This window comes from Bos javanicus, chromosome 2 (genome assembly GCF_032452875.1).
Source record: "Bos javanicus breed banteng chromosome 2, ARS-OSU_banteng_1.0, whole genome shotgun sequence".
NCBI classification, from domain to species: Eukaryota; Metazoa; Chordata; class Mammalia; order Artiodactyla; family Bovidae; genus Bos; species Bos javanicus.
Window position 1 is genome coordinate 55034904 of NC_083869.1, and position 13704 is coordinate 55048607.

General features: G+C 37.2%; 2 protein-coding genes across 2 annotated transcripts in view; one reads left to right on the forward strand and one right to left on the reverse strand.

The window, feature by feature from the left end:
- The window catches only part of LOC133260480 (low-density lipoprotein receptor-related protein 1B-like), a 1291692-nt gene that overhangs the window by 378995 nt on the left and 898993 nt on the right, over positions 1-13704 (forward strand). The window lies entirely within an intron of this gene.
- LOC133260460 (HIG1 domain family member 1A, mitochondrial-like) lies at positions 3055-3922 on the reverse strand. The gene has a single exon (XM_061438817.1). The coding sequence runs from the start codon at positions 3832-3834 to the stop codon at positions 3553-3555; it is 282 nt and encodes a 93-aa protein (XP_061294801.1). The 5' UTR covers positions 3835-3922; the 3' UTR covers positions 3055-3552.

Here is a 13704-nt window from a genome sequence, read left to right on the forward strand (position 1 = left end):
TAAATCAATAAGTTTAAAGTCTTTTAAAATAGAGAACAAGAATTTTTTTATTGAAAAATACATGTAAAAGTCAAAATATGGATTTGAGAGAGATAAAATTATAGTCTTTGAAGAGCCCTTAATAGTTAAAAAAAAAAAAAAAAACCACATAAGGAATAGGAGATATTGCATCATCCCCGAAAGAGCCAAAGCCTAACCATCTGCTTCATATCTCACTAAGCCTAGAGATGAGAAAAAATATGTGAATTTTTGTACCCCCTGGGAGATTGGATGAGAATCATACAGGATTCAGAGAATAGAACTTGCAGGGAAATGTCAATAATTTAGGTGTTTTTTTTTTCTTTTGCAATTATGAAGGAGAACTGTCAAAACTGTTTCATTCCTTAAAAATATAGTACATGAAATAACTCTGCAGATTCATTTCAGTAGGCTTTTGAGAAAAGGAAGGTAAAAAGGAAATAGAGCATTTCTATTGAAATTTCAGAAAAGAACTCTGAACTGCAAAGTGTTAGTCTAATGATAATAAAAACTTGACTCAACCATGTTGAATGTACCAGTTTTTTCCAACTGAAAAACATATCCTATGCCTCTTGCTAAATAAAGAACAAGGTTTTTACTCTGGGTACTTTTTGCTTTTTCTTGGTAAAGAAGCAGTTCCAAATGAGTCTATACTGAAGTGCTTTACAATTTTCCATATCACTGCCTGAAAAAAATGAGGAGGCAACCAATGTTAAATGATCAAAAAAAAAAAAAACCTTTCTCTTTGAAAATTAAATGTCAAATTTAATTTGAAATGTTTACAGAGATACTTCTTATTGTTCATTATGATCGAAATGATAAATGAGCAAAGCTTCTTCCTGGGGATAATGTACTTCTTAAAATTTTCAATTTTGTCTTGATTTTATATAAGATGGCCTTGTAAGTATGAATTGCCATTTGCAGCACCAAAAGCACTTGGTGCTTAATAAGGCATAGAATGATTACTAATTTAGTAGCCAATAGATAGCATATAAATATACAATTAAGTACAATTTTCTCATACTAGAAGGATATTACATTTTTGTACTTTTTCATCTAATGAGAATAAAAACCTGTATGTACACCCATGCACACCACGCTCCCCAGTTCATATATTTCCCAATCAGGTATATCATTTATGTGAGCATTTATAGTGATTTTTATAAAATCTTGTCATATACTTCTAGTAATTATTACTAGCCTTAGTCCTGTGCAGATTTATTTTGACTGTCATTTGACATTAAGAAAAAAAATGTGTTTTATTTAAGTAGTGTTGAAACTAACAGAAAGCACGTTAGGAGAAACAGCCTTTAAAATAATGGTAAAATAGCTGGTGGTTTGTTTGTTTCATACTAATTTAAACAGGTTTACATAAGTAATTGGAGAAGGAAATGGCACCCCACTCCAGTACTCTTGCCTGGAAAGTCCCATGGATGGAGGAGCCTGGTAGGCTGCAGTCCATGGGGTCGCTGGGAGTCGGACGTGACTGAGCGACTTCACTTTCACTTTTCACTTTCATGCATTAGAGAAGGAAATGGCAACCCACTCCAGTGTTCTTGCCTGGAGAATCCCAGGGATGGGGGAGCCTGGTGGGCTGCCGTCTCTGGGGTCGCACAGAGTCAGACACGACTGAAGCGACTTAGCAGTAGCAGCAGCAACATAACTAATATCTGGACCATGAGGTGAACTGGGGTCTGATACTAGTTTCCTATTGCTGTTGTAACAGATTGCCACAAAACTTAATGGCTTTACAACAACACAAGTTTATTATCTTACAGTTCTTGAAGTCAAAGCTCTCAATAGCGTCCACAGGACTGAGTCATTTTGGAAGCTTTAGGTGAGAATACACTTCCTTGCTTTTTCCAGATTGTAGCGCTGCCCATATTCCTTGGCTCATAACTGCTTCCTCAGGGCATGGCAGCCCATTCCAGTATTATTTCTTGCCTGGGGAATCCTATGGACAGAGGAGCTTGGCGGGCTACAGTCCTCAGGGTAGCAAAGAGTCGGACATGACTGAGGTGTCTTAGCATGCAAACACATACAGGTCCCTCCAGCATCTGCTTCTGTGGTCCCATCCTCTCCTGACTTGACCCTTATAAGTACTCTTGTTGTTACATTGAGTTCACCTGGATAATTCAGGATAGTCTCCCCACCTCAAGATTCCTTAATCACATCTGTCACATGTCACCTTGCATTGTCACCTTACAAAGTAAGGTGACACATTAAGAGGTTCTAGAAATTAGGATGTGAACATGTTTGGGGTATCTTTATTCAGTCTACCACTGGGCTGTTATTCAAGAATTTGATTAGTCTCTCTTAAAGAGTTTTATCTTCAGGGATAACAGAGCTCCAAGTTGAGCTGTGTGAAAAATGATACATTTATATAAGAACATGATATTCTTACATACATGGTGTGTGTGAGGAAATATGTATTTAGAAAAAGAAATTAAATTATCAGTAATGACCCAACAAACAATGAAAGTTATTAGTTAAAAACCATGTTATCATTGTTGAAATATGGATACTCTTCATTACTATCTGACTCTCTGATACAGGCCTGGGCAGATTTTTTTTTTTTTTTTATGTGTTCATTTACTTTAATAATACTACATTTACCATGTTATCACCATGGAATGTAAATTCAGGTTAGACGAGAATTCACAAGTACAACAAAGCATTCTGTGATATACCAAAGTTTGTATAATGTCTGACCAAACCAGCTTGCTCATCAATGACTTCCATTGTAGGGATTTTATTTAGTTGATGATACTTTTGGAGAAAATAAACATACTGCACACATTTAAAAAGTGTTTTTCATTTACCTTTGCATTAGCACTTAAAATACATGTTTCAAAATAATTTAAAATTATTCTAATATAACAGCAGCAAAATATAATTCTGCAATTACTAAAGAGCTAAAAGGGATCCACAAGTTAAGTTACTCTCATGTTTATGATTCTAAAATAAATACCACTTCAAAGTGGCTCTGTTACCAGCTTTTTAGTTTTGGTTTAAAAACACACACAGACTTGCAGGGAGGTTTATAATGTTGTATTCCATGCACTGTTCTGAAAGGGTTCCTCAAGAGCCAACCAGCCCTTAAAACAGTACTCAGTCCACAAGGCCGTCAGAAAGTTAAATTAACTGGGGTAAATAGGATTCCTACATTACATCAAAAGCATATGATATTCTGCAGCAACTGGGAGCATTTTCAGGATTGGCATGTTGTCTTCTTTAGAACTAATTTCAACAGAAGAGTTTAAGAAGGTGGACAGGTACCACTATCAAGTGTATTTAAAAGTGACATGTTTCTTTTGTGCTGGTCTGACTCCCCTGAATGACCTAGCTAGTGAACTAGTCACCAGTAACTTGGTCACCAGGCAAATCAAGCCTGCAAGAAAGGAGGCCAATTTTCAAATTACCATGTTCTTGTCTGACCCAAACAATTTATTTTCAGCATAAACATATAACCTCAATATGAGATGTCTAACTAAAGCAAGCACCACCAAGACGACCAAGACAGCATCTCCTCTTCTAAGGTTTAGGTTTCCCCCAGAATTCTTGATACAGGGAATAGCCCATACCAAGAGTCATTGCTCCCACAACAAAGCCTTGGGCTGCCACACGCATGTGGATCAGGTGAACAGACATTTTAGTATGTCCCCTCCTCTTCAATCTATATAATCCATATGCAACAATTGCTGCAAAACCTGCCATTCCAATGGGGACAAATGGTGCCTCTCTAGCTTTTCGGATAAGTTTAGATCCCTGATCTTCATCATATGAAGAAAGAGAAATATCTGTGTCGCTTGACATAGTGATTGAAGACTCTTCAGACAACTTCAAGACGTTTCAGGTTCCTACCGTATTCTGACCCCACTCCCGCACGCGCCGTCCAGCCGGCTTTTCCTCCTGGGCAGATTTTTAAGGATGGACTTAGCATCGATAAATGAAACAATGAATTATAATTTTATTGTGTATCAGTTCAGTTCCGTTCAGTCACTTAGCTGTGTCCAACTCTTTGCGATCCCATGAACTGCAGCACGCCAGCCTCCCTGTCCATCACCAACTCCCGGAGTTCACCCAAACTCATGTCCATCGAGTTGGTGATGCCATCCAGCCATCTCATCCTCTGTTGTCCCCTTTTCCTCCTGCCCCCAATCCCTCCCAGCATCATAGTCTTTTCCAATGAGTCAACTCTTCACATGAGGTGGCCAAAGTATTGGAGTTTTAGCTTTAGCATCAGTCCTTCCAAAGAACACCCAGGGCTGATCTCCTTTAGGATGGACTGGTAGGATCTCCTTGCAGTCCAAGGGACTCTCGAGAGTCTTCTCCAACACCACAGTTCAAAAGCATCAGTTCTTCGGTGCTCAGCTTTCTTCACAGTCCAACTCTCACATACATACATGACCGCTGGAAAAACGAGAGCCTTGACTAGACGGACCTTTGTTGGCAAAGTAATGTCTCTGCTTTTGAATATGCTATGTAGGTTGGTCATAACTTTCCTTCCAAGGAGTAAGCATCTTTTAATTTCATGGCTGCAGTCACTATCTGCAGTGATTTTGGAGCCCAGAAAAATAAAGTCTGACACTGTTTCCCCATCTATTTCCCATGAAATGATAGGACCGCATGCCATGATCTTCATTTTCTGAATGTTGAGCTGTAAGCCAACTTTTTCACTCTCCTCTTGCACTTTCATCAAGAGGCTTTTGAGTTCCTCTTCACTTTCTGCCAGAAGGATGGTATCATCTGCATATCTGAGGTTATTGATATTTCTCTTGGCAGTCTTGATTCCAGCTTGTGCTTCCTCCAGCCCAGCGTTTCTCATGATGTACTCTGCATAGAAGTTAAACAAGCAGGGTGACAATATACAGCCTTGACATACTCCTTTTCCTATTTGGAACCAGTCTGTTGTTCCATGTCCAGTTCTAACTGTCGCTTCCTGACCTGCATATAGGTTTCTCAACAGGCAGGTCAGGTGGTCTGGTATTCCCATCTCTTCCAGAATTTTCCACATATAGTAGGGTTTATATTTCAATCAACCACAAATTTCGTGAAGGAGATATATTTCCTTGCCAAAATGAAACTACAAATTTTGACCCTTTGGGATCTACCTTCCCTTCCTCTCTAAGTGTGCATAATCCAAATTATTTTTGTATTCTTTTCAAGCAAGGACTTAAAGTGCTGTTTCACTTTGTCTTACACTTACAATAATTATATTCCTAAAGGAATTATCATTTAAAAAAACTATTGTTAACGCATTTGGCTAAGTTACATTTGTATAGCCAGCTATTGTAAAAGTGTAATTTTCAGTATAGTCTTTAAGAGACTCTGGAGGATAACATTGAATCTCTCTCAAATTTGAGTTTTAGTTTTCATGGATGCTTTAGTTTTATATAGTATAATCTTTGCTATTCAGAGTATTTTATTTTAAGCATGGGAAAGCTTAGCTTTATTTTGGTGATTAACTAAATAAAGCTATTTATCATTCTGGTAATAAAACAAAAAACACCAGTATTGCTTTGGTTTTTCTATTTCCCCTCTCTTTCCAAAAGTAATGTATAATTCTTTATAGAAAAATTGACTTTTTTCCATTGAAAACTCCTTGTTATATCAAATGTGAAGTCAAAGCAGAGCCTTCTGCCTTCCAGAAGCTCAGCACCCGGTAACTACTGTACTAATTAGAAATACCACAAGATCTTTTGGGAGGTTTGAGTGGAGCACTATGGAATCAGTGATGAAGGAAGAAAAAGTTTGTTGTGAAAGTTTCAATTAAAGGAGGTAAAATGTCTTTGGACTCTAGAGCAATTGTTGTTGTTCAGTCACTCAGTTGCATCCTACTCTTTGCAACCCCATAGACTGCAGTGTGCCTGGCTTCCCTGTCCTTTCACTATCTCTGGAGTTTGCTCAGACTCATGTACATTGAGTGAATGATGCCATCCAACCATCTCACCCCCTTCTCCTCCTACCCTTAATCTTTCCCCCCATCAGGGTCTTTTCCAATAAGTCAGCTGTTCACATCAAATGGCCAAAGTATTGGAGCTTCAGCTTCAGTATCAGTCCTTCCATGAATATTCAGGGTTGATTTCCTTTAGGATTGACTAGTTTGATCTCTTTGCTGTCCAAAGGACTCTCAAGAGTTTTCTCCAGCATAACAGTTCAAAAGCATCAATTCTTCAGAGCTCAGCCTTCTTTATGGTCCAACTCTCAAATCCATACATGACAGCTAGAAAAACCATAGCTTTGACTAGATGGACCTTTGTCAGCAGTACTAGTTTTGTTACAGAGAAAAGCCATTCCAATCAAATAAATAAGCAGATAAAGTAAATAAAAAAATACATACAATGATGTATCTAAGGAAAGTGAATAGAACAGTATGGAGAGCTTAAAGTATATGCTGAATGGTGAAAGGATGGTAGGAAAAAAACATTGGAGAAGAAGTCTTTTCAATATCTTATGAAAAATAAATGGATTCTGATGATATTCTTCATTTACATTTGCATATTTTTCTGGAGTAGATAAATATAAAGGAAAAAGAATCATGGTGTTTCCTGATTCCTGATAGCTAATTTTACATGAGCTTTATCAAACTTTGAAGTTAAACAGGCAATGTATTATGTAGGTCTCTATAAGAATTCTTTTCTGATAATGAATTCATTACCTATTACATGAACAATATATAACCATATTTTCTTTTAATAATTATGTTTAAGTTAGCGATGAGATATAGATATAAGATATAGTACTCCAATATTCTTGCCTGGGAAATCCCATGGACAGAGGAGTGTGGTAGGCTACAGTCCATGGAGTTGCAAAGAGTTGGACACAATGGAGCACACACACACACACATATAGATATAATAAGTAAATATTTTTCATGTTAACTAAGTTTGAAAACCTAACTCAGAGCATTTTCCTCATACTCAATTTGTTCAAGAGGCTGTATCTGTTTCTTCCTTAACTTAACTAGGTTTAGTATCAGACTTCTCAGTAATTTGGCTGTTGAGTGGGTATTATCCCTCCTTTACATTTAAGTTGTAATTAGCTACCATAGCTCATCATGTATATGTCCTTCAAATGTTCCCATATGATGCCCTATCATGTACTCAGGACACAATTTGTTGGTAAGTTAACATTCTGATTAGTATTGAAGTAGCAAATCAACTTTTAAGGGAAATTCAATGACAGTATTATAACTTAATTATAATAAAATACTCAAGGACTTAGTAGAGACTACACAATTGACCCCTATTGACAGATATCAGTTTTAGTATTTGACCTGTATGGTTTCTGAGTAGCAATTTCTCATTATTGTAAAATGAGAAAATATAAATTAACTAATATAGGCCAACTCATGTATATAAAATCTTTTAGCTAAGGCCATTGACATCCAAACTCCAAAAGTATTAGTATACATGTTTATTAAGACAAGTAATTAGATGTATTAATATAAGTGTAACAGGATTATTACACCAAGATTTCCTCATGCCAGGATGAATCCAAACTCAGTAAACTCCATAGGCTATGGTTGTCCTAATCTTTTCATGTCTTTTGACTGCAAGAGTCTATTATTATGAAGAATCGCAGTATTAGCTTTGATCTTCTTCCTTATGAATGCTAGCAAAACTGCCTGCACATTCTCATAAGCTTCTTGTTTTAATTACAGTGTATAATATTACATTTCATACAATAGGAAGACATGTAAAATAAGATTAGTTTGGCTATCTCAGAAGTGTAACATGAAGCATTAAAAAGGATAAATGGAAAATGCACATAGACATAACATATTTAGCTTCTGATTCAAAGAAATCAATCCAGTGTATGTATTTTAAAATAAGTACCTTAAAATGGTAGAAATTCATTTATTTGAATCCAATAATCAATGCTTTAAAAACTGACCTTGAAATGGAATATGTAGTAGAAGAATAAATAGGTGGGTTGTAACAAGTTATTCTTAACTGCTGTTTCCTAGAGGGATAATATAAAACTGTCCTCAAAATTGCAACAATGCAAACTCCCTTTAAAGGTTGGAGCTTGCTGAGCAAGCTGATAACGTAGGCTCATTAGGTAAACTCCCATAAGTATATCATACTTAAAAAAAAAAAAAAGTTTGCATCATGATGATTTTGTATATGTGTCTATGTGTCAATACATCTGGGGCTTTTCTGGTGGCTCAGACAGTAGAGTTTGCCTGCAATGCAGGAGACCCAGGTTCAATTCCTGGGTCAGGGAGAAGGAAATGGCAACCCACTCCAGTATTCTTGCCTGGAAAATCTACAGTCCATAGGGTCTCAAAGAGTCAGACATGACTGAGGACTTCACTTTCTTCTTTCTTCTCTATCAGTACGTCTGCATATGTATTGAGGAAGAGTGGTTTACGTATTTTCCCTAGGGTCTTTCTTATGGCATTTTCCCAAGAAATTATTTGTATCTATGGCTCAATGCAGGTGAACATTTGGACACTCATACAAAACAAATTAACTGTCAAATATATACTTTCCAATTTAATTGGATTCCCATTGCTGTTAGAAAGACATCCTTTCACAGATTTCTAGTTGACTCACTTTTCATTTTTCTATGCATTCTGAATCTTTACCACTCTTTCCAATTCTACTTTCTTTAAATTCCAAAAGTGAATCCTGCTTTTCAGTTTTTTGAGAAAACACAACCAGGTAGGAATACCTTAACCTTCTTCTCTACCAGCTAATGCTTTATCTCTCTCATTTTTCTGTCCTTCCTTTCTCAGAGCAGATGCTCCCACTGTTGGTTAGGTTTGCATCAAAGTCCTTTGAGTTCTTAGGAGCTGCTGAACTTTCCTATCATTTTGGAACCTGCAGTCTCTCTCCCTTCAGTGACATGTATCCCTTGACCTTCAAGTATGCTCCATCTTATAATTTATCCTACTTGTGCTTGGTCATTGGTAAACCCCTTTGTTAATCCATTCTTAAAATTTTCCATGATTTTAATGCATCCCTTTCCCCCTTGTCCGTCTCTTGTATCTCTGGCTAAACTTTCTATCTCCTTGCCTGACCTGCTCTTTTTTTTAAAATATCATTTATTTATTTACTTGCCTGTGCAAGGTCTTAGCTATGGCATGTGGGCTGCAGTCCATGGAGTCACAAAGAGTTGGACAGGATTGAATGATTTGGCACAGCACAGCAGACTCTTAGTTGCTACATGTGGGATCTAGTTCCTGGTCAGTGATGGAACCTCACCGCCCTACATTGGGAACTTGGAGTCTTAGCCACTGGACCACCTGGGAAGTCCCTGACCTACTCTTACTTTGTTGACTTTCTCTTCCTGTCTTTCTCTCTTCCCGCACCTGTCTTTAATTTCATCTAAATCTATTCTTACGCTTTTCAGTGTTTTCGTACAGCTCCAGTTCTTTTCTGTATCTTCAGTTTTGAACTTTCTCTTGAATTTCAGACTTCGAGTTGTCACTGCCTATTGCATATTTATTCTTGGATGTCTCCCAAGCACCTCACAGTCAGTATAATACAAAAAAAAAAAGTTGAAAAGTTATACGTTTGGGGTCAGAGATCTGAATTTAAGATCCTAACATTTAACAAGATGGTGAAAAGACATTCAACTTCAGTTTCCTCATCAAATCATCTTGAAACTCCATTTCACCAACACATTTATCCACACAGCTATCCCCTTTCACCCACATTATTGCAATAATATCCTAGTTGACCTCTCTGCTTCTACCTTCACTTCACTGTATTCTATTTCAACACAGTAGCCAGAGTGATCCTTTAGAAAGAAAGTCACTTAGACTGTGTCTCTCTACTCAGAATATTCCAGTGGTTTCCCATCTTATTTTTTTTGTAAAACGCAAAGCCTTCACCTGCCACCCTCAACCCCATATTTATTGATTCCCTGACCTCAATTCTTCTGCTTTTTGATTTTTCTCCAGCCACTCAGAGTTTCTTATTGTTCTTTAAATTAGCTGGGTTCTCTCTTGCCACAAGTTCTTTTATCAAATTGATTTTTCTTGGAGTATAGTTGATTTACAGTGTTGTGTTAGTTTCAGGTATACAGCATAGTGAATCAGTTATGCATAAACATATATCCACTCTTTTATATTATTTTCCCATATAGGTCATTACAGAATACTGAGTTCTTTGTGCTATACACTAGGTCTTTATTAGTTATCTATCCAACCAGTCCATTCTGAAGGAGATCAGCCCTGGGATTTCTTTGGAGGGTATAATGCTGAAGCTGAAACTCCAGTACTTTGGCCACCTCGTGCGAGGAGTTGACTCATTGGAAAAGACTCTGATGCTGGGAGGGATTGGGGGCAGGAGGAGAAGGGGACGCCAGAGGATGAGATGGCTGGATGGCATCACTGACTCGATGGACGTGAGTCTGAGTGAACTCCGGGAGTTGGTGATGGACAGGGAGGCCTGGTGTGCTGCGATTCATGGGGTCACAAAGAGTCGGACACGACTGAGCGACTGAACTGAACTGAACTGAACTGAGTGAGAATATGCCAAACCCAATCTCCCAATTTATCCCTCTCACCACACTTTTCCCTGACTGTAACCTTAAGTTTATTTTCTACCTCTACAACTCTATTTCTGTTTTGTAAATAAGTCTGTTTATATATACCTTTTTTTTTTTTTTTTAGATTTGACATGTAAGCAATATCATATATTTGTCTTTCCTGGTCTTACTTACTTTGCTTAGTGTAATCATCTCTAGGTCCATCCCTGTTTCTAAAAATGATGTTATTTCATTCTTTGTTATGCCTGAGTAATATCCCATTTGAGGGTTTCCCAGTTGGCTCAATGGGAAACAATCTGCCTGCCAATGCAGGAGATGCAGGAGATATGGGTACAGCCCCTGGTTCAGGAAGGTCTCCTGGTGGAGGAAATGGTAACCCACTCCAAAATTCTTGCCTGCAGAGTCCCATAGACAGAGGAACCTAAAGGGTTACAGTCCATAGGGTTACAGAATCAGACCTGACTGAGTGAGTGAGCATGCACGCAGGCAATATTCCATTATATACATATTGGAGACAAGAGTGGAGAAAAGGGAACCCCCCCACTACATTGTTGATGGGAATGTAAATTGATGCAGTCACAGTGGAGAACAGTAAGGAGGTTCCTTAAAGAAAACTAAAAATAGAGCTACATATGATCCAGCAGTCCACTCCTGGGCATATATTCAGACAAAATGATAATTCAAGAAAACACATGCATTCCTATGTTCACAGCAGTACTGGGACATAGAAGCAACCTAAATGTCCATTGATGGAGGAATGGATAAAGACGATGTGCTACATATATATACAATGAAATACTGCCACAGGTTCTTGACACATGGGCTTTTATTCAAGTGTATGTCACTCTGATCTTCTTTTTTTTTTTAATTTTATTTTATTTTTAAACTTTACATAATTGTATTAGTTTTGCCAAATATCAAAATGAATCCGCCACAGGTATACATGTGTTCCCCATCCTGAACCCTCCTCCCTCCTCCCTCCCCATACCATCCTCTGGGTCGTCCATAAGCCTTTACATTCTCTGTGACATATTCTGACTACCTGATTCTATATCAATCTTCTATATCAAGGTTCATATCAGTCTTCCCAGTCTCTAACACGAATCCCCATTCCTGTTTTACTTTTTTCCCATAGGGTTTATCTTCTAATACATTTTACCATTAACTTACTTATTTCTGTTTCTATCCTCTACTGTAACATAAACTCCATGTTGGCAAGGAATTCTGCTTTGTTTTACTTACTATCGTATCCTCAATTCCTAGAACATAGTAGAAGCCCAGTGATATTTGTTGAATAAATAAATGAATGAAGAAATAAAAATGCCAGGGATGGAACTGCTTTTTGAGCTGCAGAGCACTATAAAAATACTGATTTCTCTTTACTATTATTATTCCACTGTCCCCATGACCAGGCTCATATGCAAATCTACATTCACATACACAATATCTTTTCTTTGTTTCCCATCTCTATATCCTATCTTTGTTTTGAGACACCATTTAATCAATTTCTGAGGCTATTTACTTGGAGGCATATTTGAGCCTTTCAACCATTTAGTCAGCAACTCCTAACTCTTACATTACATCATTTAGAACAGAGTTTCCATTTTAGTCCCCACTGCTTTACCTGTCATCTTGAACTTGTTTCTAGACAATGGCAATAGTCTCTTAACAGATGACCTTAAGAATACCCTTTCTTAAGTACTTTTCCATAACCTCAAATTATCTACAGAATGCTTCCTACAGTATTTAAAGTCCTTCATTACTAAATATGACCTATTTTTTTGAGACATTATTTTTCAGCACCCATAAATTGTTCTGTATGGCCCTTTTCATTTCTTTATACTTCAAATTCTTATTGATTATTTACTTAGTCTGGCACTATATAATGGCACTTAGCAAGGCACCATTTTTTCTCCCTTTCCTTATAGCAATTATAGTTTGGGAGGACTAAGGATGGGACAACCTAGCACCTCAAAAGTCACCAAATGCAGAATAGCTATAGTTATAATCAATAGTCGTTCTGATTTTTCTGGTTGAGATTTGGTTTATACTTGTTGCCCCAGGGTAGTTATTAATGTCTTCCTTCACTCTAAGATCTCTCCCAGTTTGATAATAAATCATATAGTCTCTGTCTCTTTGCATTAACTACATGTACATGACTGCCTAAAAGCAAAGTTTAAGTCCCCTTCCTCTAGCATTGGAACATACTTATAAATATCACACATAATGTTTGGTGGAGAAAAACCTAGATCTTATAACGTGAATGTCATTTCAATTACAATATAAAATATTTGTCTCAAATGCAATTTAGTAATTAGTGCATTAGCTTTTTTTTATCCTACCTCTTGTCTGGAATGTCTTATGTTTATTCTTCATTTAGCCATCTCCTACCTACCTTTAAAATAATACTTTAGTACATCCCCCAAATTTTCTTCATCTCCATCTGTCTCTACTTGTGAGCTCTCCTTTTAGCAGTTATTTTCTACATCATTTATTTGGCACCTTTTTGTATACGGTGTACTTTTTTTTTCCTTTTGATTCTGTTGGTACAAGTAGGCTGGTGAATTTTTCAAGACAAAGACTGAGACTTCTACATCTTTGATTCGATAGCACCAACTCTAAGGCCAAATTCACAATATACAGAAGCAGCCTGATGTTAGAAACAAACAACAATTATGATAGCAGTGGTAATGAGTATGGAACTGATAGTGAATTTATTGAAAATGTAATAAGGTAAAAATGTATGAACTTTGAGAAAATATCATAGTGTAGAGTAGGAAAGTTAATTATGGATGTATGTTTTGTGGATATGTGTGAACTGTAAGTGAAGTGAAGTCACTTAGTTGTGTCTGACTGTGTGACTCCATGGACTGTAGCCTATCATGTTCCTTTGTCCATGGGATTTTCCGGGCAAGAGTACTGAAGTAGGTAGGCATTTCCTTCTCCAGAGGATCTTCCTGACCCAGGTATTGAACCCAAGTCTTCTGCATTGTAGGCAGATGCTTTACTATCTGAGCCCCCATGGAAGTCTTCCTATGAACTGTAAAGTATTCTTGTTTTAAGTTACTTTAAGGTTGGAAGAAGAGGCTGAGGGAGAGAAGGGAAAGACATACTATATTTTATCAAACCATTAAGTGGAAAATGTGCCATCGTTTTGCATATTGTTAGTGGGAAAAGGTC

Coding starts and splice junctions, on each gene's coding strand:
- LOC133260460 (XM_061438817.1), bottom strand. CDS start 3,834: ATGTCAAGCGACACAGATATTTCTCTTTCTTCATATGATGAAGATCAG.